The 22,088-nt window shown below is 47.0% G+C and overlaps 1 protein-coding gene across 1 annotated transcript; it reads left to right on the forward strand.

The window, feature by feature from the left end:
* The first annotated feature begins 3,026 nt into the window (after positions 1-3,026).
* LOC129460037 (peptidyl-prolyl cis-trans isomerase A) lies at positions 3,027-3,537 on the forward strand. Its single transcript, XM_055237578.1, is given in 2 exon segments — positions 3,027-3,427; positions 3,429-3,537. Coding segments are annotated over 2 exon segments (489 nt in total). The 5' UTR covers positions 3,027-3,047.
* The last annotated feature ends 18,551 nt before the right edge of the window (positions 3,538-22,088 follow it).

A 22,088-nucleotide genomic window follows, 5' to 3' on the forward strand; every position in this document is an offset into this window, starting at 1 on the left:
CTCCTGACCTCAAGCAATCTGCCCACCTCGGCCTCCCAAAGTGCTGGGATTACAGGTGTGAGCCACCGCGCCCGGCCCTTTGCATATTATTGATCTCACTCTTCCTCCTAATCCCCACAATCCCGCTGCCTGAGCGACCTCGTCCCACCGCTTGGCCTTGCAGCCAACCCCCCAGAGCCCGGGCCTCTCTTCCCCCATGCCTTGGGCTGAGTGCCCCAGGGATGGCATCTATCCTGTAGGAAAAAGGGAAGGGGGGCAATAGACACAGACTGGTTCAATCCTACCTGTTTCCTATTCTGTAAAATGATGCTACTTTAGAAGACTGCCTTGAGCACTAAAGGAGAGAATGCGCACGAAGGCAAAGACAAGAACACAGAGGCCGGCACAGAATAAACATGTGGAAATCGCTGTTTCTGTGATTGTAATGAACGTCATTAGTTACTGTTCTGCAGTTGGCTGCCTGCACAGGTGTGGCGAGGGCTGTTGATCCCACTGAATGAAGCTCTTGCTGCTCAAAGCTGAAGCAACATGCCCTGGGAGCGTATTAAAAACACAATCCCACTCCAGACCAACTGAACCAGAAGCGGCATTTCCATAAGATCCCCCGGTGTTTCGTGCGCACGTTCAAGTGCCCCACCCTGCAAGCCTCCCGGGAGGGAAGAAATTGTAAACCCAAGTTAGCGGAATCCACCATCTGCTCTATCGCGCCACCTGGAGGCCTTTGAAAGAACTGAGCTGGGACATGGGAAAGTTGTGGGAGGGGCATGAAATTCGGAGTCCAGGGCCGGGCGCGGTGGCTCACGCCTGTAATCCCAGCACTTTGGGAGGCCGAGGCCGGTGGATCACTTGAGGTCAGGAGTTCAAGACCAGCCTGGCCAACATGGCGAAACCACGTCTCTATTAAAAATACAAAAAATTAGCCGGGCGTGGTGGCGGGCGCCTGTAATCCCAGTTACCTGTGAGGCTGAGGCAGGAGAATCGCTTGAACCTGGCAGACAGCGGTTGCAGTGAGCCAGGATCGTGCTGCTGCACTCCAGCCTGGGTGACAGAGCGAGACTCCGTCTCAAAAAAAAAAAAAAGAAAAGAAAAAGAAATTTGGAGTCCTACAATCCTGCAAGCCATTCCCAGCCGTCTAGTTTTGGGCAAGGTCCTTGACCTCTCTGAGCCATAGTGTATAGGTCTCACTCTTCACCTGTAACACCAAGATGACGATTCCACCTCATGCACAGTGCCTGCCCCAGAGTTGGCACAGACCAATCTGGTTTCGCTTTTTTTTTTTTTTTTTTCAGACAGAGTTTCGCTTTTGTCACCCAGGTTGGAGTGCAGTGGCACGATCTCGGCGCACTGCGACCTGCACCTCCTGGGTTCAAGCGATTCTTCCGCCTCAGCCTCCCAAGAAACTGGGATTACAGGTGTGTGCTACCATGCCCAGTGAAGTTTTTTTGTATTTTTGGTAGAGACGGGGTTTCACCGTGTTGGCCAGGCTGATCTCAAACTCCTGACCTCAGGTGATCCACCTGCCTCGGCCTCCCAAAATGCTGGGATTACAGGTGTGAGCCACCGTACCCAGCCTGGTTCCACTTTTATGTAACAAAGTTGTGAGTTGTTTTTCAGTTGCCATGGTATTTCAGGTCATATAACCTGAGTACACCCAGATGAACCATGCGTGCAACCACAGGGGGAACCAAAGTGCTTGGATGGAGGAGCAGGGACTGAATTAAGAAGTGGACACTGCATGGCAGGATCCAGGATCCAATAAGATTTGATCCAATCAGATCACACCTCCTTACTCCATGCTTATAAAACCTGCTCCAGCCCCCAGCTCAGGCAGACAGATTCAGGTGTTTCCTCCTGTGTCCTTTTGCTGGTCAACGTGCAACTAAGTTTTTCTTTTCTCAAAAGCCAGTGCCATGGTATTGGCCTCTATGCACATGGTGCTGTGAGCCCACTGGTTGCATGGTAACACTACTACTTTTGGGATGCATCACTGATGCATCTGAGATGTAGCCTCGAGCCTGGCCATTATTTAAAGGGCAGGCTACTGAATCCATAATGTTATAGGTTGAAGCGTTTCCCCTGCAAAAAGATATGTTGAAGTTTTTTCTTTTTTTTTTTTTGAGATGGAGTTTTACTCTTGTCGCCCAGGCTAGAGTGCAATGGTGCAATCTCGGCTCACTGCAAACTCCACCTCCCACGTTCAAGCAATTCTCCTGCCTCAGCCTCCCAAGTAGCTGGGATTACAGGCATCCACCACCACGCCTGGCTAATTTTTGTATTTTTTTTTTTAGTAGAGATGGGGTTTCACCATGTTGGCCAGACTGGTCTTGAACTCCTGACCTCAGGTGATCCACCCGCCTCGGCCTCCCAAAGTGCTGGGATTCCAGATGTGAGCCACCGTGCCCAGCTGATATGTTGAGGTTCTAATCCCCAGGACCTCAGAATGTGATCTTAGTTTGAAATACAGTCATTTCAGGTATAAATAGTTGAAGTCTTACCAGAGTGTGGTGGACTCTTAATCCAGTATGACTGGTGTCCTTATAAAAAGAGGGAAGAAAATATGAAGACAGACACAAAGGGAGAAGGCCATGTGAAGAGACAGGCAGAGATTGGAGTATTGCAGCTGCCAGCCCGGGAAGGTCAGTGGTCGGCAGCCATCAACAGAAGCCAGGAAAGACTCTACGCAGAGCCTGAGGACGTGTAGCCCTGCCGACACCGTGGGGACCTTGATTTCAGACTTATATTCTCCAGAGCTCTGAGAGAATACATTTCTTTTGTTTAAAGCCACCCAGTTTGTGGTACTTTGTTGCAGCAGCCCCACGGAACTGATACACATGAACGGGTCAGCTCTCGGTATACACAGGTCCACTTGACAACAGCAGACATAAAAAGGGCCATGAAGCACACGAAACAATGCTCAACTTCTTTCGTCATGAGAGGAAATCCAATTCAAACCACAATTAGATGCTACCACCCACCCATCAAATCGGTTTTAAAAAGTTAAAATAGGCTTTGCAGACACTGCCGCCAAGAGCCCTGTACTATCAGCCATGGTCAACCCCACCGTATTCTTTGACATCGCCGTTGACGGAGAGCGCTTAGGCCGCATCTCCTTCGAGCTGTTCGCAGACAAGTTTCCAAAGTCAGCAGAAAAGTTTCGTGCTCTGAGAACTGGGGAGAAAGGATTTGGTTATAAGGGTTCCTGCTTTCACAGAATTATTCCAGGGTTTATGTGTCAGGGTGGTGACTTCACATGCCATAAAGGCACCAGTGGCAAGTCCCTCTACGGGGAGAAATTTGATGATGAGAACTTCATCCTAAAGCATACAGGTCCTGGCATCTTGTCCATGGCAAATGCTGGCCCCAACACGAATGGTTCCCAGTGTTTCATCTGCACTGCCAAGACGGAGTGGTTGGATGGGAAGCAGGTGGGGCTCGGTGAAAGAAGGCATGAATATTGTGGAGACCATGGAGTGCTTTGGGTCCAGGAATGGCAAGACCAGCAAGAAGGTCACCATTGCTGACTGTGAACAACTCTAATAAACTTTGACTTGTATTTTATCTTAACAACCAGACCATTCCTTCTGTAGCTCGGGAGAGCACCCTCCACCCCACTTGCTTGCAGTATCCTAGAATCTTAGTGCTCTCGCTGCAGTTCCCTTTGGGTTGCGTGTTTTCCTTGTTCCCTTCCATGCCTAGCTGGATTGCAGAGTTGAGTTAAGTTTATGATTATGAAATAAAAACTAAATAACAAAAAACTACAATAAATTCAATAAATAAATAAATAAGATGAAAACTCCAAGATGTTGCACACTTGGTGGGGCACCTCGAACTCTCATACCTGGTTGAAGGGAGTGTAAAATGGTACACCACTTCGGGAAAAAGTCTAGCAGTTTCTGATGATGTTAAACACGATCTACTCTATGGCCCACTCCCAGGCATTTTTCCAATGGAAAAAAAATGGCATGTCCACACAAACACTTGTTACAAATGTTTACAGCAGCTTTGTTTGCCGCAGCCCCAAACTGGATGCAACCCAGGTGTCCACCAACAGGAAGACAGAGAAACAAATTGCGGTGTAGTCAAATAATAGTATCTGCCTCAGTCATTGCCAGTAATTTTACTGCTGCTAAATGAAAAACATGAGTGAATGTCCAGGTGAAAGAAGCCTTACACCAAGAGAGTACATACTCATCTTTCCATTTATATAGAGCTCCAGAACAAGCAGAACTAACCTACGGTAAACAGAAATCAGAATGCTGCTTGCCTCTTGCAGCAGGGGTGGGGATTGACTGGGAACTGGTATGAAGGTGATGGTCGGTGTTCTGCATGGTAACAGAGGTCTGGGTTACACGGATGTAAGTATTTGTCAAAATTCTTTGAAAAGTGCAACTTAGGCCAGGCGCGGCGGCTCATGCCTATAATCCCAGTACTTTGGGAGGCCGAAGCGGGCAGATCGCCTGAGTTCACGTGTTCGAGATCAGCCTAGCCAACAAAAATTAGCCAGGTGTGGTGGCCGGTGCCTGTAATCCCAGCTACTTGGGAGGCTGAGGCTGGAGAATTGCTTGAACTCAGGAGGCGGAACTTGCAATGAGCCGAGATTGCACCATTGCCCTCCAGCCTGGGTGACAGAGTGAGACTCCGTCAGAAAGAAAGAAAGAGAGAAAGAGAGAAAGAGAAATAAATAAAGGAAAGAGAGAAAGAAAGAAGGAAAGAAAGAAAGAAAGAAAGAAAGAAAGAGAGAGGAAAGAGAGAAAGAGAGAGAGAAAGAGAGAAAGAGAAATAAATAAATAAAGGAAAGAGAAAGAAAGAAAGAAAGAAAGAAAGAAAGGAAGAAAGAAAGAAAGAAAGAAAGAAAGGAGCAATTTAAGTTTGGTGCATTTCATGATATGTGGCTTTTATATCAAAAAATGAAGTTTGAATTATAATACATGATATAAGTTTAAGAGTTTAATGTAATGTGTACATATGTCTGTGACTCACATTAAAATGCATCAAAAATAAAACAGACAGATGGACAAATGGATGGATGACGGATGATGGAAGAGTAACTATGACGAAGCAAGTACAGTGAAATGCTAGGGGTAGAATCCAGGTATATGGGTGTTCACTGTACGTTTCTTTCACTTTGCTGTATATTTGAAAATGTTCACAATCAAATGTTGAAGGAAAAAGTCGGACATGTGTCTGATTGCGTCGCAGTGGCTGAGTTCTGCCTACCTTTATTTCCACCACGTTAGACCAAGTGCGGTGACTCACTCCTGTTATCCCAGCACTTTGGGAGGCTGAGGGAGACGGATGGCTTGAGAGCAGGAGTTTGAGACCAGCGTGGACAACGTGGTGAAGCCCCATCTCTACTAAAAATACAAAAATTAGCCGGGTGAGGTGGTGTGCGCCTGTAATCCCAGCTACGCGGGAGCTTGAGAATCGCTTGAACCCGGAAGGCAGAGGTTACAGTGAGCTGAGATTGCACCACTGCGTTCTGGCCTTGGCAATAGAGCAAGACCGTCTCAATAAATAAATAAATATTTCCACCACCTTAGCCCAAGCCACTATCCTCTCTCCCCTGGACATTCATTTATTCACACCTTCATTTAACAAATACTTATAGGGCACCTACTATGTGCCAGGCACACTAGCTCCCCTGACCACAACACGGAACAAGTCAAGTGAGAAAGAGAAAGTCCTTTTTTCATATAGGGTTTTTTTTTTTTTGTAGTGGAGGAAAAAGACAATAAACACCTATAAATATGTTATCTCTCAACAGTGGTGTTAAATGCCATGAAGGCAAATAAAGCAGGAAACGTGGACAGAGAATGCCTGGAAGGGGTTTTGTTTTACATCCGCTGGTCAGGAGAGGCCAGGTGGGGAGGTCAATCAGATCACAGACTGCAGACATCAAGGGAGAAGGTTAGGCAGGTAATAGAGGGAAGGGCACAGAGGGAACAGCAAACGCAGACAGGCTGGACAGTTGCAAGACCTCTCCCCTTGCCCCTGCACCGGTCTCTATTTCCTCCTGCCTTACTCTGTCCCTCAGCTGTTCCCTACACAGCAAACAGGGGAGGGTGAGTACTGCTCTTGGGGAAGGAGGCGCCTTGTGCTGTGACTGTCAACAGCAGGGGGTGTTTGGCTCAGTAGGGCTTGCAGTGGGGATGGGGTTGGAAAAGGCTGGATCACTCCGCTTAATAATGAGAAGAGCTGCAAATTTCTTGGGGGCTTTCACAGAGGGCAGGGTGGAGGAGGAAAAGAGGGAAGCGGGAGAGGAGAGAAGAGGCGGCACTAGGGCTGAAAGGGAGGACTCTACCTATGGACTGTCTTTCGAGAACCAGAATGCTGAGAGGTCAAATAAAGTCCCGACTTCAAAGTCAACCGTTTTTGGCAAACACCACCCCCTGCCACCTCCGTCCACCTGCATTTGAGACTTCCTGGAGGTGCATTTCGTTTGGAACTCAGAAAGGATGTTCCTTTGGTGACAGCAGGATTTTGAAGGGCTCTAGGTGGCCAGGGGTGGGAGGCTTGGATTTCAATCTCATGTGGATTAGGGGAAGGGTTGAAGGAAGTCCCTTTTCTGCTTCAAAGCTCTTGATGGCTTTCCACTACTTTTAAGATAAAGCCCAAACTGAACACCGCAGTCTTCAGGGGCTGACGTGGTCTGGGCCCTGTTAGCATCTCACTTCTCCAGCTGTCTGAGTCGGCTCAGGTAGCCATGGCAAAATACCACAATCTGGGTGGCTTGTAAACAATAGAAATTTGTTTTTCATGGTTCTGGAATTTGGAAAGTCCGACATCAAGGTGCCAGAAAATTCAGTGTCTGGTGAGGGCCACTTTCTGGTCCACAGATGACACCTTCTCACTGTGTTCCTGTGTTCTCACATGGTAGACAGGAGAGAGCTGTCTGGGGTCTTTTTTTTTTTTTTTGAGATGGAGTCTCCCTCTGTTGCCCAGGTTGGAGTGCAGTGGCGTAATCTCAGCTTACTGCAACCTCCACCTCCTAGGTTCAAGTAATTATCCTGTCTCAGCCTCCTGAGTGGCTGGGATTACAGGCGCACACCACCACGCACAGCTAATTTTTGTATTTTTGGTAGACAGGGTTTCACCATGTTGGCCAGGCTGGTCTTGAACTCCTGGACTTCAGGCGGTCCGCCTGCCTCAGCCTACCAAAGTGCTGGGATAACAGGCATGAGCCACCACACCCAGCCTCTGGGACCTATTTTCTAAGGGCACTAATCCCATCATGGGGGCCCCACCCTCATAACCAGTCACCTCCCAAAGGTCCCATCTTTAACACCATCACCTTGGGGGTTAGGTTTCTACATGTGAATTTTCACGTCTCTGCTACTACATAATATTGCCCAGTTTTCCATTGTAATCTAACAGATGTAAAGTAATATTCTGCTGTATTGAACTCGCATTTCTCTGATTGTTCAGGATTTTGAGGCTCTTTTCACTTTTAAGTAGCTAAAAACTAGCTTAAAAACATAGCTTTTAACTTTCAGAAAATATAATATATTGTAAAACCACCACTTTAAAAACTGTAGAATAAGATACCATGAAAAAGCTCATTGGACAGATGAGTAAACTGAGGCACAAGCAGTTAAGTCCTTATCTAAAGTGAGCATGCTGACAAAGTTTTCATAATCACCATCATTAGTAGTAGTAATAGTATTTTTTGAGACAGAGTCTTGCTCTGTCGCCCAGGCTGGAGTGCAGTGATGCGATCTCAGCTTACCGCAACCTCCACCTCTCAGGTTCAAGCAATTCTGCCTCAGCCTCCCTGACTAGGATTACAAGCACCCACCACCACGCCTGGCTCATTTTTGTATTTTTAGTAGAGATGGGGTTTTGCCATGTTGGCCAGGCTGGTCTTGAACTCCTGGCCTCAAGTGATCTACCCATCTCGGCCTCCCAAAGTGCTAGGATTACAGAGGTGAGCCGTGCCAGGCCCCATCATTATTGATCATTCACATTTCATAGATGATAATAATAAACCTACGCTCACCAGGGAGCTTCAAACAAATAAACGATCCAGGAATTGATTTTGTGATGGCAAGACATTGAATATAAATACATCCAGCTTAACCAAGATCTTCATCCCGTTTGGTGAAATGGTTTTATTGTTGCCGTTGTTTCTCTTTGAATCTTAACAACTGGTTTGAATGTATTTTTCCACCATCTACCTTATCTTTTCAACAAAGGAGGACACCCACGCTCCATATTCCCAAGGCGCTTAGTCAACCTTTTCCCTCCTAAACTTCCTCATTAGTCCCATCCTAGCATGTGGCCTGAGGTTTTCTTTCATTGCAGCTAAGCCTGGATTAAAACAGCAGTTGGATCTTATAGTGTTATATTTCCTTGGGACCAAAATAAAATAGAAAGTTCAGCCCAGGGGTCATCCAGGAACCTCTGGAAATAGTACAGAAGAAAGAGGCAGGTTGATTCTGATCTTGGCCCCGAAAGCTGTGGGTCTTCATGGCGAGTTAGTGTGAATGTGTGTATGTGGATATGAGTGTGAGGTCATGTCTGAGTGTGCTGTGAGAGTATGAGTGTGTGCTTGTAGGCGCGTGTTTTATGTAGGTCTGTGATTTTGTGTGTGAGCGTGAGACGTGCATGAGTGAGCATGAGAGAGTATGTGAGTGTGTGTTTGTGTGTGTGTCTGTGAGCTTGTGTCATGAAGCCCCACACTCGGCACCATGGTCAGAAACTGAATTCTAGCCTGGACAGGGGCCTCCCCTTTACGGGGTAGCTGACCACCCCTCCCGCTTCCCTCTACACGTAAAAGGTGGGTTTAAATTCCATGAAAGCATTTCTGATCATAAAAACCCCAGCCTGGGCCGGGTGCAGTGGCTCATGCCTGTAATGCCAGCACTTTGGGAGGCCAAGGTGGGCGGATCACTTGAGGCCAGGAGTTCGAGACCAGCCTGGCCAACATGGTGAAACCCTGTCTCTACCAAAAATGCAAAAATTAGCCAGGTATGGTGGCGGGAGACTGTAATTCCAGCTACTGGGGAGGCTGAGGCAGAACAATCGCTTGAACCCCGGAGGTGAAGGTTGCAGTGAGCTGAGATCACGTCACTGCACTCCAGCCTGAGCGAAAGAGCAAGACTCCGTCTCAAAAAACAAAAATGAAAAAACACCCCATGATCTCACCAACCAGAGGAAACCAATGTTGACATTTGTGCGTGTGCGTGTGTGTGTGTGTGCTGGACAGAGACAGGATAGCAGAGGAGCTAAGCATACAGTCTTCCAAGCCAAAATGCAAGAATAATAGTACAACCTCACAGAGTTGTTTCAAGGATAATGGATTACTCGGCAAAGCTTTGGATTAGGATTTGGGTTTCAAGAAAAACTGTGGAGAAACCACTCTACCAAAACACCCCTGCAAGGCAGTAGACCAAGATGAGTGAAATTGTTCATCTTCACAATTAGGAGCTTGTCCTGAGTTTTTGTAGCTTTTTAAAACAGTGCACCTTAAGAAATAAGCCAGGGCTGCATCATTTATCTCCACTGATAACAATTAAGGGAGTCATCACTAGTTTTCACACTTAGTCACTGTTGTATAACTTACGCAACTGACTAAATGATGTTTCACAAAGTTTGTAACCAACTCAAAGGTGGTCCTTTGTTTTGTTTTGTTTTGCTTTTGTAGATAAAGTTTTATTGGAACACAGCCGTGCTCATTCATTTATGTATTGAGTATGAGTTGTTCACTGAAGCAGAGTTGACTGGTTGATAACAGAAATCATATAGTCCACAGAACTTAAAATATCTTTAAAATTGTAATTTAAAAATAGTTCCCATATTTTATTTTATTTATTTATTTATTTATTTTTGAGATGGAGTCTTGCTCTGTTGGCCAGGCTGAAGTACAGTGGCATGATCTCAGCTCACTGCAAAATCCACCTCCCAGATTCAAGTGATTCTCCTGCCTCAGCCTCCCCAGTAGCTGGGATTACAGGTGCGTGCCACCACGCCCGGCTAATTTTTGTATTTTTAGTAGAGACAGGGTTTCACCATGTTGGCCAGGCTGGTCTCGAACTCCTGACCTCAGATGATCTGCTCACCTCGGCCTCCCAAAGTGCTGGGATTACAGGCATGAGCTACCACACCTGGCCTTATTCATGTTTAAGTGTATACTTCAGTATTGTCAAGTGTATTCACATTGTTATGCAACCAATCTCCAGGACCTTTTCATCTTGCGAAACTGAAAATCTGTATTCACTCAGCAACTCCCCATTTCCTTCTCCCAGCAGCCCCTGGCAACCACCATTCTACTTTCTGTCTCTATGAACTTGATTATTTTAGGTACCTCATATAATTCTCGTGCTTCAACCTCCCAGGTAGCCGAGATTACAGGTGCGTGCCACCACACCCGGCTATTTTTTGTATTTTTAGTAGAGATGGGATTTCACCATGCTGGCCAGGCTGGTCTTGAACCCCTGACCTCAAGTGATCCACCCACCTCAGCCTCCCAAAGTGCTGGGATTACAGGCATGAGCCACCACGCCCAGACTGAAAATTTCTTTATGGTGATGAAATAGTTCTGTATCCCAACTGTGGTGATGGTTACCTTTATCCATAGAGCTATAAGAACTATATACATGAAAAGAGAGACAGAGAGAAACAGAGACAAACAGACGGTGAGGATGGGGTGGAGAGAGAGACAGAGAGAGAGAGAGATGTAAAAAAAGATGAAATCCAAATAAGGTCTCCATGTGAGTTAACAGCATGGTATCAACGTCGTTTTCCTAGTTTTGACAGTGTGCTATCCTTATAAAAAGTGTTACCATTGGGAGAATCTGGATGAAGGGTACATGGGCATTCTCTGCACTATTTTGCAACTTTTTGTGAGTTTTGAACTATTTCAAAATAAAATGTCATAATAAAAATGTGTCTGGCGGCCGGGCGCGGTGGCTCACGCTTGTAATCCCAGCACTTTGGGAGGCCGAGGCGGGCGGATCACGAGGTCAGGAGATCGAGACCACGGTGAAACCCCGTCTCTACTAAAAATACAAAAAATTAGCCGGGCGTGGTGGCGGGCGCCTGTAGTCCCAGCTACTCGGAGAGGCTGAGGCAGGAGAATGGCATGAACCCGGGAGGCGGAGTTTGCAGTGAGCCGAGATTGTGCCACTGCACTCCAGCCTGGGTGACAGAGCAAGACTCCGCCTCAAAAAAAAAAAAAAAAAAAAAAAAAAAAAAAAAAATGTGTCTGGCATATCGGAAGTGCTCAGTAAAAAAGTTGTCACCCCCCTAGATCTCTCTGACTGCATTTTCCCTTCGATTTTATTTGCTTTATTGCCAGTGTCTATTTTCTGGCCAGCTCTAACCATTGCAGAATGAGCAATGAGATCCCTTTAGAAAAAAAAAAAAGGTTTCTCCCACTGAGTTCTCCCAGGCTGAAAGACTCTCTAGCAGAAAGCTTGACAGCCATATGTGTAATTATGAATCATCTGTAATTTTCACACCAGCTATTGTTTTATAACTTGTGTAATTATCCAAACAGTGTTTCACAAACCTTGACACTAACCAGGCATTACAGGTCTTCAATGCTCATAACAGGAAAGAGAATTCACCAAGTGGTCTAAGCTCCGGGAGACCCTCTCTTGGTGTGGAACCCAGCCTGGTGGCTAAACCAAGAGAAAAAAATAATAAAAACACATCTTTGTATGCATTTGTTCATGTGCCACAAAACCCTGGAAGATGACCCAAAAAAACATATTCTAGTTTTTGTGTTTTGCAGAGGGATGGAGACAGGACAGGGTGGGGAACAAAGTTAGGTGGAGGTTTATCACTGTGTATTTTTTATAAACATATTTTGTTTTTTTGCCATGTAAAAATAGTTTCTTTTTTTTTTTCTCTGAGATGGAGTCTCACTTTGTCACCCAGGCTGGAGTCCAGTGGTGCGATCTCAGCTCACTGCAACCTCCGCCTTGCAGGTTCAAGCGATTCTCCTGCCTCAGTCTCCCAAGTAGGTGGGATTACAGGCACGTGCCACCATGTCTAGCTAACTTTTGCATTTTTAGTAGAGACAGGGTTTCGCCATGTTGGCCAGGCTGGTTTTGAACTCCTGGCCTCAAGTGATCCACCCACCTTGGCCTCCCAAAGTTCTGGGATTACAGGCATGAGCCACCGTGCCTGGCCAAAAATATTTTCTACTCAAAAAACTAAATAGAAATGATGTTACACACACACACACACACACACACACATACACACTTGTGCCAGAGTCCCTGGGTCCAAACCTGGCTGCTCCTTACTGTGTGACCTTAGAAAATGACTTAAAAATTTTTTTTAATAGAGAAGGGGTCTCGCTATATTGCCCAGGCTGGCCTCAAACTCCTGGACTAAAGCAATCCTCCCTCCTCGCCTCCCAGGATTAAAGGTGGGATTAAAGGTGTGAACCACGGCACCTTGACTTAGAAAATGACTTTAATCTCCCTTTGCCTCAGTTTCTCCCTATTTATAGTGGCGATAGAAACAGTAGCAACTTCGTAGGGTGGCTGGGAATATAAACAAGTTAATTCCTGCAAATCCCTTAAAACTGTTTTACAGAGCACACACTTAGCTTGTGTTACCAATTAGTGGCAGTGTTCTCCCCCTTGAGTAAGTGTGGAACCAAAGAAAGATTTGCTTTCTTCTCACCTTTCCCCAATCTAACAAATCTAGCCAGTGAGAATTTTGCTGAGAAAAGCTGATTTCCTTTTCAAATGGGGAAAGAAATCAATTCAGAAATTGATTGTTTGCAGACAACAGAGTGGCAGGTGAGAGCGCTGGGATCTGCACTTTTTTTTTTTTTTTTTTTTTGAGATGGCGTTTCACTCTTGTTGCCCAGGCTGGAGTGCAATGGCGCCATCTTAGCTCGCCGCAACCTCTGCCTCCCGGGTTCAAGCGATTCTTCTGCCTCAGCCTCCCGAGTAGCTGGGATTACAGGCATGCAGCACCACGCCCGGATAATTTTGTATTTTTAGTAGAGACAGGGTTTCTCCATGTTGGTCAGGCTGGTCTCGAACTCCCAACCTCAGGTGATTCCCCAACCTCAGGTGATCCGCCCACCTCGGCCTCCCAAAGTGCTGGGATTACAGGTGTGAGCCACCGCGCCCGGCCCTGCACCTTTTTTTTTTTTTTTTTTAAGACAGGCTTACGATTTTATCCTATGAGATTAAGTACAGTAACTCAAGTTAAAGAATCTGCTGGGTGCGGTGACTCACCTGTAATCCCAGGACTTGGGAGGCCAAGCTGGGAGGACTGTTTGAGGCCTGGAGTTCAAGACCAGCCTGGGCAATGTAGTCAGACCCTGTCTCTATTTTTAAAAAATGACTATAGCCACTCAATATATGTGAGAAGTTAATTATTATTATCTGCATGGTTGTTATTTGAGTATATGGGTGCACAGACGAGCAGGAGATGGCGAAGGACAACCAAGGTCACCACGTGACTTCATTGTATTCACAGCAATAATTGGAGATACCATTTGCTGGGCTCTTGTGTGTCCAACGTGTTGTGTGCACGTCCCCATTGAAACTTCACATAAACCCATGCGACGTCGCTATCCTCAGCTGAGGAAGGCGGACCCTGAGGCCAGACACACTCAGCCCTTGCCTGATGTCACGCTTGCACCCCTCCCTTTAGATCTGAGACACCCAAAGTCAGGACCAGGACTTGGTGTCCCCAGATGGAAAGCTCTGGTGGCGGCCAGTCCTGCTTCCTGCCACCTCTGCTCCCGTTTCTGGAGCCAGAGCCGGATGCTGCGGCTCAGGGTGACTGGCTCAAGAGAACCCTGGGCCCACAACCTTTAGTCCTCTCCCAGTATGTCTCTCCGGCTCCACTAGGTGGCAGTATTGCACAGTGGTAGGCGCACTTGCTCCGAGCTTGGGACGTGCAGACCCCAGCGCTCTCACCTGCCCGCTGCTTTCTGCAAACAACCCGGGAGCTTCTCTGTGACTCTTTGTTTAAATCTATAAAGTGGGGGTGATAATAGTTCCTACCTCATAGGATGTTGAGGAGATTAAATGAGTTCACATTTATAAAGTGCTCAGAATAATGCCTGGCACAAGATAAAGGACGTTACAAGAGTAGCTATGAGGACGATGATGTTGGTGGTCAGGAAGGTTGATGACTCCTTTTGTTGTGTTGTTTCCTTATTTGTGACTTTCTTTCCCTCTGATCTCTTTATATCCATGTCTCTGTGTGTCCATGCTTTTTTCTCCACCGAGGTCACAAACTCAGCCACCTCCTGGGGCCAGGCAGGAAGTATAAATGAGGGAAGTTGACTGTGTGTGGGCCAAGGAAAACCGCAGGGTGCCCCCAGGGTGGCCACTCAGCACCTGCTGATGCTGGATTATGGCCACGTGGGAATGCAGGTGTGATATTGACAGATACCGTGGCCTTTTCAAGAGAAACTTGCAATCTCTTGACCTTTTAATGCTCGTGATCCATTCAAACAAACAAACAAGCAAACAAAAAAGTCCAGACTCTACGAGACAGGCCAGATGTGTCTGCAGCCTGCACGTTGTTCGAGAGCCCTCTATGGGTGGCCGGGTAGAGATCCTAAGAAATTGCAATGAATTTCACTCCATAACCAGAGAAGCCAGGAAGCAGTTCGTGAAAGTTTCCTTTTATGAAACAGAAATGATAAGGCTCTCTCCTCTCCTTTCAGAAAGAAACCACGGCTTTCCTCTTTAAGAAGGAAATCTGCTTTTAATCAGCAATTTGGCAGCTGAATTTGTCGAGCTAAGAGAATGAAATCCAGACTCAGTTTTGAAATGAGTTTATGAAAGAAAAATAAATCTTGGGGCCCCCAAAATTACTAAGCTAAAGGGAAAAGTCCAGCAAGGCACTGCTTAGAGCCCACCAGACCCCCATTCTATTCAAACCCACCCTCTACGCACTGAGATAAATGCATATCTGGCCAGGGCACGGTGGCTCATGCCTGTAATCCCAGCACTTTGGGAGGCTGAGGCAGGTGGATCACGAGGTCAGGAGATTGAAACCATCCTGGCTAACATGGTGAAACCCTGTCTCTATTAAAAATACAAAAAAATTAGCCAGGCTAAGTGGTGGGCACCTGTAATCCCAGCTACTCGGGAGGCTGAGGCAGGAGAATCGCTTGAAACCGGGAGGTGGAGGTTGCAGTGAGCCAAGATCACGCCACTGCCCTCCAGCCTGGGTGACAGAGCAAGCCTCCGTCTCAAATAATAATAAAAATAATAAATAAATGCATATCTGATTGCCTGCTTTGGAGAGGCTAATCAGAAACTCAAAAGAATGCAAGTGTTTGTCTCTTATCTATCTTTGACCTGGAAGCTCCCTCCCTGCTCGAGTTGTCCCACATTTCCAGACCAAACCAATGTTCATTTTACATATGTTGATTGATGTCTCATGTCTTCCTAAAACGTACGAAACCAAACTGTGCTCTGCTGACCTTGGGCACACGTCGTCAGGACCTCCTGAGGCTGTGTCATGGGCGCACATCATCAACCTTGGCAAAATAAACTTTCTAAAAAATCTGAGACCTGTCTCAGATTTTCAGGATTCACAACTTCTACGGACTGTATTCTCTCGCTCCTTGAGTTCATGGTGAGCTCAAGGTGGAGACAATAAGAATCTTCCAAAGTGTTGCTGAGATTTTTAATCTATTTGGAACTACAAACAAATCCCCTATGCTTGGGTTTGCATCATGTTTTGTTAAATATCATTTCAGATATTTGCAGGATAATATTAATAATGACAATGAAAGCTAACGCTTATGAAGCACTTCCTTTGCGCCTGGCAGAGTTCTAACTGCCTTGTATGTACTAATTCATTTAATCCTTCTAACATTCTATGAGACAAGTACTGTAACTATCCCCATTTCACGGATGAGGAATCGAGGCACAGAGACAGTACGATTTGCCTAAGGTTGCCCGGCTAGTGAGTGGCAGAGCAGAGATTTGAACTATGAGAGTGTGCATTCCAGAATCTGTCTCTTAGTGTAAAACGCAATGCCAATTTCAAAACAATTTCTGTTACTGTAAATCACTTGTTCCTAAGAGCATGAATTTTTCTGTCCTTGGAACATTTGTCCTCAGTGAATGGTTTTGTTTGGTTTTGTTTTGTTTTTTGAGACAGTCTCGCTCTGTCGCCCGGGCTGGAATGCAGTGGCACGATCTCGGCTCACTGCAAGCTCTGCCTCCCAGAGGAGCTGGGACTACAGGCGCCCGCCACCACGCCTGGCTAATTTTTTGTATTTTTAATAGAGACGGGGTTTCACTGTGTCAGCCAGGCTGGTCTCGATCTCCTGACCTCGTGATCTGCCCACTTTGGCCTCCCAAAGTGCTGGGATTACAGGCATGAGCACCGCACCCAGCCAGTCCTCAGTGAATGTTTACTGATCAACTACTATGTGCCAGGCATCGTCCTTGGCACTGGGGATACAATGGTGACCCTGACAGGGTCACGTTTTGTTCCTCATGGAGCTTATAGTCTAGCAGAGGCAGGCACAATAAACGAGCAAATCACTGAATATGCCGCGATTTTTGAGTACACAGAATAATGCCCCCCTCCAAAGATGTCCATGTCCCAATCCCCAGAACCTGTGCATATGTGACCTCATGTGGCGGAACAGACTTTGCAGATGTCATTAAGTGGACGATCTGGGGATGGGAAGATGATCCTGGATTACCTGAGGGGGCTCCAGGTGACCACAAAGATCACCTTGATCACCCATAAGAGGGAGACAGAAGAGTCAGTCAGAGAAGGAGGGTGAGTACATGAAGCGGAGGTCAGGATGATGCAGGCGACTGTTGGCTTTGAAGATGGAGGATGCGGCCACCAGCCAAGGTATGCAGGTGACATCTTAAAGCTGGAAACAAGGGGGAAACAGCCTCCTCTGAAGCCTCCAGAAGGAATCAGAATCTACTGACACTTTGACTTTAGCCCACTTTAGACACTTTGGACTTATGACCTCTGGAACTGTAAGAGAATGCATCTCTTTTGTTTTAAGCCACTAAGTGTGTGGTAATTACTACAACAGCAATGGGAAATGAAATGAATACAGTCTTATATACTTGGTAACAATAAAATCAGGGTAAAGAGGTGGAGCCATTCTAGACAGGTGGTCAGGAGGGAACATTTAAGAAGAAACCTGGACCAGGTGGAGTGCCTGATGCCTGTAATCCCAACACTTTGGGAGGCTGAGGCAGGCACATCACTTGAGCCCAGGAGTTCAAGACCAACCTAAGCAACTAGTGAGACCCTGTTTCTACAAAAATAAAAAATATATAATAAATAAAAAAAATTAAAAAGGAAAAAGAAACAGGTAAAATTAATCTTAGTAACATATTAAACTTGATATATCCAAACTTGTCATTTCCACATGTAACCAATGTAAAAAAAATCAGTAAGAGAATTTACATTCATTATTCCACACCAGTTCTTCGAAATCCAGTGTATATATTTACACTCACAGCACATCGCAATTTGGATGCCAAGTTTTTTTCAGAAATATTTGATCTGCATTCAGAGCCCAGAAAGTTTAGAGTTGAAAAAGATGATTCATGCACCCAGGTTGTTCCAAACGTACTTAATTAAGACTCTCCCAATAACTGAATCAAGTGTCGGTGTTTACATTTAAATTAATTAAAACTAAACAAGGCCGGGCGCGGGGGCTCACACCTGTAATCCCAGCACTTTGGGAGGCCAAGGTGGGCAGATCACTTGAGGTCAGGAGTTCGAGACCAGCCTGGGTAAGAGGGCGAAACCCCATCTCTACTAAAAGTACAAAAAAAATTAGCCGGGCATGGTTGCGTGTGCCTGTATTACCAGCTACTCGGGAGGCTGAGGCAGGAGAATCACTTGAACCCAGAAGGTGGAGGTTGCAGTGAGCTGAGATCACACCACCGTACTCCAGCCTGGGTGACAGAGCAAGACTCCATCAAAAAAGAAAAGGAAAAAAAAAAAAAACTAAATAAAATTTAAAAGCCAGTCCCTTGATCACACCTGCCCACTATGGCCTGCACAATTAGATCTTAATTGATTTCAGTCTGCTCCAGGCCCACTGCCCCTGTCCCCATCTGCCTGGCAAGAAATGTCACAGCCACTTTGGGGTCCCACCCATCCTCCATCCTCTGTAGAGTGATGTCTGATGACTCAGCTTGGTTGGTGCTAGAAAAATGGGGGATGCCCAGGCCCTTGGTTAATGAGGCCACCATCATAACTTCTGCTCCTTTGGTATTTTTGGGGTTTGGGGGTGATTTTTTGTGTGTGTGTGTGAGTGTGTGTGTGAGACAGAGTCTCACTCTGTCGCCAGGCTGGAGTGCAGTGGCGCGATCTCGGCTCACTGCAATCTCCACCTCCCGGGTTCAAGTGATTCTCGTGCCTCAGCCTCCCAAGTAGCTGAGATTACAGGCAGGCGCCACCAAGCCCGGCTAATTTTTTGTATTTTTAATAGAGACAAGATTTCGACATGTTGGCCAGGCTGGTCTCGAACTCCTGACCTCAGGTGATCCACCTGCCTCGGCCTCCCAAAGTGCTAGGATTACAGGCGTGAGCCACCATGCCCGGCCTTGTTTGTTTTTGCTGTCACAGGCTGGAGTGCAGTGGTGTGATCTTGGCTCACTGCAGCCTTGAACTCCTGGACCCAAGCGATCCTCCTCCTGCCTTGGCCTCCCGAGTAGCCGGGATGACAGATGTGCACCACTATGCCTGGCTACTTTTTTTAATTTTTAGTAGTGACGGGGTCTTGCTATGTTGCCTAGGCTGGCCTCGAACTCCTGAGCTCAAGTGATCCGTCTGCCTCAACCTCCCAAAGTGCCGGGATTACAGGCATGAGCCACTGTGCCCAGCTCTCCTTTATTATTTACTGGGGTTCTTCTACTTGCTGCGCAGAGGGTCTAGGAGATCCTCCCCGGAGTGGTCCCCCCAGCCCACAGCCATCCTCCCATCTTGCCAGCAAACGGGCCGTGTTCCCTCTGCCTCCCCGCACCTCCCTCATGCTGGAGTGAGCTCCATCTCTCCTTCTCCCGAAGTCCTTCTCTCCATCCTCCCCACTTCTGGAGGAGATCCCAGGATTGCACCACTCAGTCCCAGCCTCTCTCTTCTGAGACAGGAGCAGGAAAAGGAGCCACTCACACCAGGACTTCTGAGTTTTCTTCCTACTGAATACCCCATTGTCCATACTAAGGAAGGAAAAGACTTTTCTTGTGTAATATAATCTGCCCCAAGGTAGCCTTACATTACTGAATAAAAGGCAAGGATGGGCCGGTGTGGTGGCGTGTGCCTGTAATCCCCATTATTCGGGAGGCTGAGGCAGGGGAATTGCTTGAACCTGGGAGGAGTAGGTTGCAGTGAACCGAGATCCCACCACTGCACTCCAGCCTGGGCGACAGAGAGAGAGACTCCATCACAAAAAAAAAAAAAAAAAAAGCAAGAGTGATGCCTTCTTCCACCCTTGAGCTTTGTTCAAATCCAGCCTACGGGAGTTCCCTGAGATTACCGAGGAAAACTCAGGGGTCAGTTCCCTAAGGGCTGTACTGGGCACCGCAGCAGAGACGGCCAGGGCTGCCTTGGGGCCTTAGTGCAGCAACACCACTGCATCCAGAGATCCATGCCTCTTCCGGCTCAGCCAGCCCCCAGGGGGATAGGAGGTAGAAGGGGCTTGTTCTTCCAGTTATACAGTAAGAGCGGGCTCTCTGGGTGGGCGGGTGGCCCCATCTGTGGCCACATTCCCTCCCCTCCCCAGCAATCCTCCCTGGCTTCTCTGGCTGAGGCTGCATCTCATCCGCAGGTGGGTGTGAACTCAGATGACTCAGGTGACGGATAGTGGGCCAGGGTGGGCCCCCATGACCTGTGTATCTTCAGGAAGGCCCACCTGTCCTTTGGCTTCAGCTTCTGTTTCCTGACTTGTAGAGAGAGATGGCATAACAGCTCAAGATATGGGCTCTGGGGTCAGGCAGCCCAGGTGCATGGCTGCTTTGCTGTGTGACCTTCAATAAGTAGCTTGACCTCTCTGTGCCTTCATTTCCTCTTTCATCACATTGGAAACAATGACGAGTACCTCAGGGAGTTAAGAAAATTAAAACTAGTTAACTTGTATAAAACCGTTACCATGACAACTAGAAGAGAGGTGATATATAAATGTTAGATATTTTATCATTATTATTATTATTTGTTTGTTTTCTGAGACAGAGTTTCACTCTTGTTGCCTAGGCTGGAGTGCAATGGCGTGATCTCGGCTCACTGCAAGCTCTGCCTCCCGGGTTCAAGTAATTCTCCTGCCTCAGCCTCCCAAGTAGCTGGGATTACAGTGGCCTGCCACCACACCCAGGTAATTTTTGTATTTTTAGTAGAGACGGGGTTTTGCCATGTTGGCCAGGCTGGTCTCAAACTCCTGACCTCAGGTGACCCACCCACCTCAGCCTCCCAAAGTGCTGGGATTGCAGGCATGAGCCACCACGCCCGGCCCAATATTTTATTATTTTTAAAATGATGATTATTCCTAGTTCCTGAGACATGTCTCTCTTTCAGTGTGTTCCTATCTTTTTGGCCACATCTCTCAGTGTGTTCCCAGCTCTCTCCTACTCTCCATCTACCCACCTCTGTCTGTTCTTCTCTTTTGGCCTCAGTCTTTCTGTGACCTTGGTAAACTACTTACCCGCTCTATGCCTTAGTTTCTTCATCTGTCCAACAAAGTTCATAGCGGCATCTACTTCTTATATTTTTTGAGGAATACATGTGTTATTGCATTTAAAATACTTAAAAGAGGGCCAGACATATAGTAAGTTCTTGACTTCCTTACAATTAATTTAACATATTCTAAAGGTTAATTAATAGTAAGCTACTATTATTGTCTGTTGTTATTTTCTCTCTCTGTCAGCCTTCATCTCTCCCTCTCCTGTCTGTCTCTCTCTATCTTTGTATCTCCCTTTATCCATCCACTCAACACATCTGCAGTGAATAGTTTTTATCAGTGAACATAACAGACACCAGCCCTGTCCCCAAGGGGCTCCCACGCTAATGAAAGAAACAGCTGCTAGAAAAATAAACAACAAGCCGGGCGCGGTGGCTCTTGCCTGTAATCCCAGCACTTTGGGAGGCGGAGGCGGGCGGATCACCTGAAGTCAGGAGTTTGAGACCAGCCTGGCCAACATGGTGAAACCCTGTCTCTACTAAAAATACAAAAATTAGCCAGACTTGGTGGCGGGCACCTATAATCCCAGTTACTCAGGAGGCTGAGGCAGGAGAATCGCTTGAACCCGGGGGGTGGAGGTTGCAGTGAGCAGAGACCGCACCATTGCACTCCAGCCTGGGTAACACAGTGAGACTCCATCTCAAAGAAACAAACAAACAAAAAAGAAAAAGAAACACACAACAATACGTGTATACATTGTACCAAATGCTCTAAAGGAGCACATAGGATGCTATAAGATGAAAAAATAAATAGGGGAGTGAAGACCCAGAATCAGACTGGGGGAGGGCTCAGGGAAGGGCTCTGAAGAAGTAACATTTGAGTTGAGACAGAATGAAGAGAGCGAAGGGAGGAGTGTTGGAAGCGCATGGAAAACAAAGACAGAGCGACATGAGAGAAGACAGGAGGAAAGCGGAGACAGAGAAAGATGGACAGAGACACAGGTGCGGAGCCACAGACAGAGAGACAGAGACAGAGATGGGAGGAGAGAGAGAGACAGAGAAAGATGGACAGAGACACAGGTGCGGAGCCACAGACAGAGAGACAGAGACAGAGATGGGGGGAGAGAGAGACAGAGAAAGATGGAGAGAGACACAGGTGCAGAGCCACAGACAGAGAGACAGAGACAAGATGGGGGGAGAGAGAGACAGAGAAAGATGAACAGAGACACAGGTGCGGAGCCACAGACAGAGAGACAGAGACAAGATGGGGGGAGAGAGAGAGACACAGAGAAAGAGGGATAGAGACACAGGTGTGGAGCCACAGACAGAGAGAGAAGGCAAAGTGAGACAGAGACAGGAGGAAAGAGAGACACACAGGGACAGAGAGAGACGGACAGAGATCAGAGGGTCACAAACAGAGGTCAGAGGGAGAGCGAGAGAGACGGGGTCAGAGAGAGGGAAAGGGACAGGGATGGGGAAAAGAGAGACAG

The sequence above is a fragment of the Symphalangus syndactylus genome, chromosome 13 (assembly GCF_028878055.3).
Source record: "Symphalangus syndactylus isolate Jambi chromosome 13, NHGRI_mSymSyn1-v2.1_pri, whole genome shotgun sequence".
Classification (NCBI taxonomy): Eukaryota; Metazoa; Chordata; class Mammalia; order Primates; family Hylobatidae; genus Symphalangus; species Symphalangus syndactylus.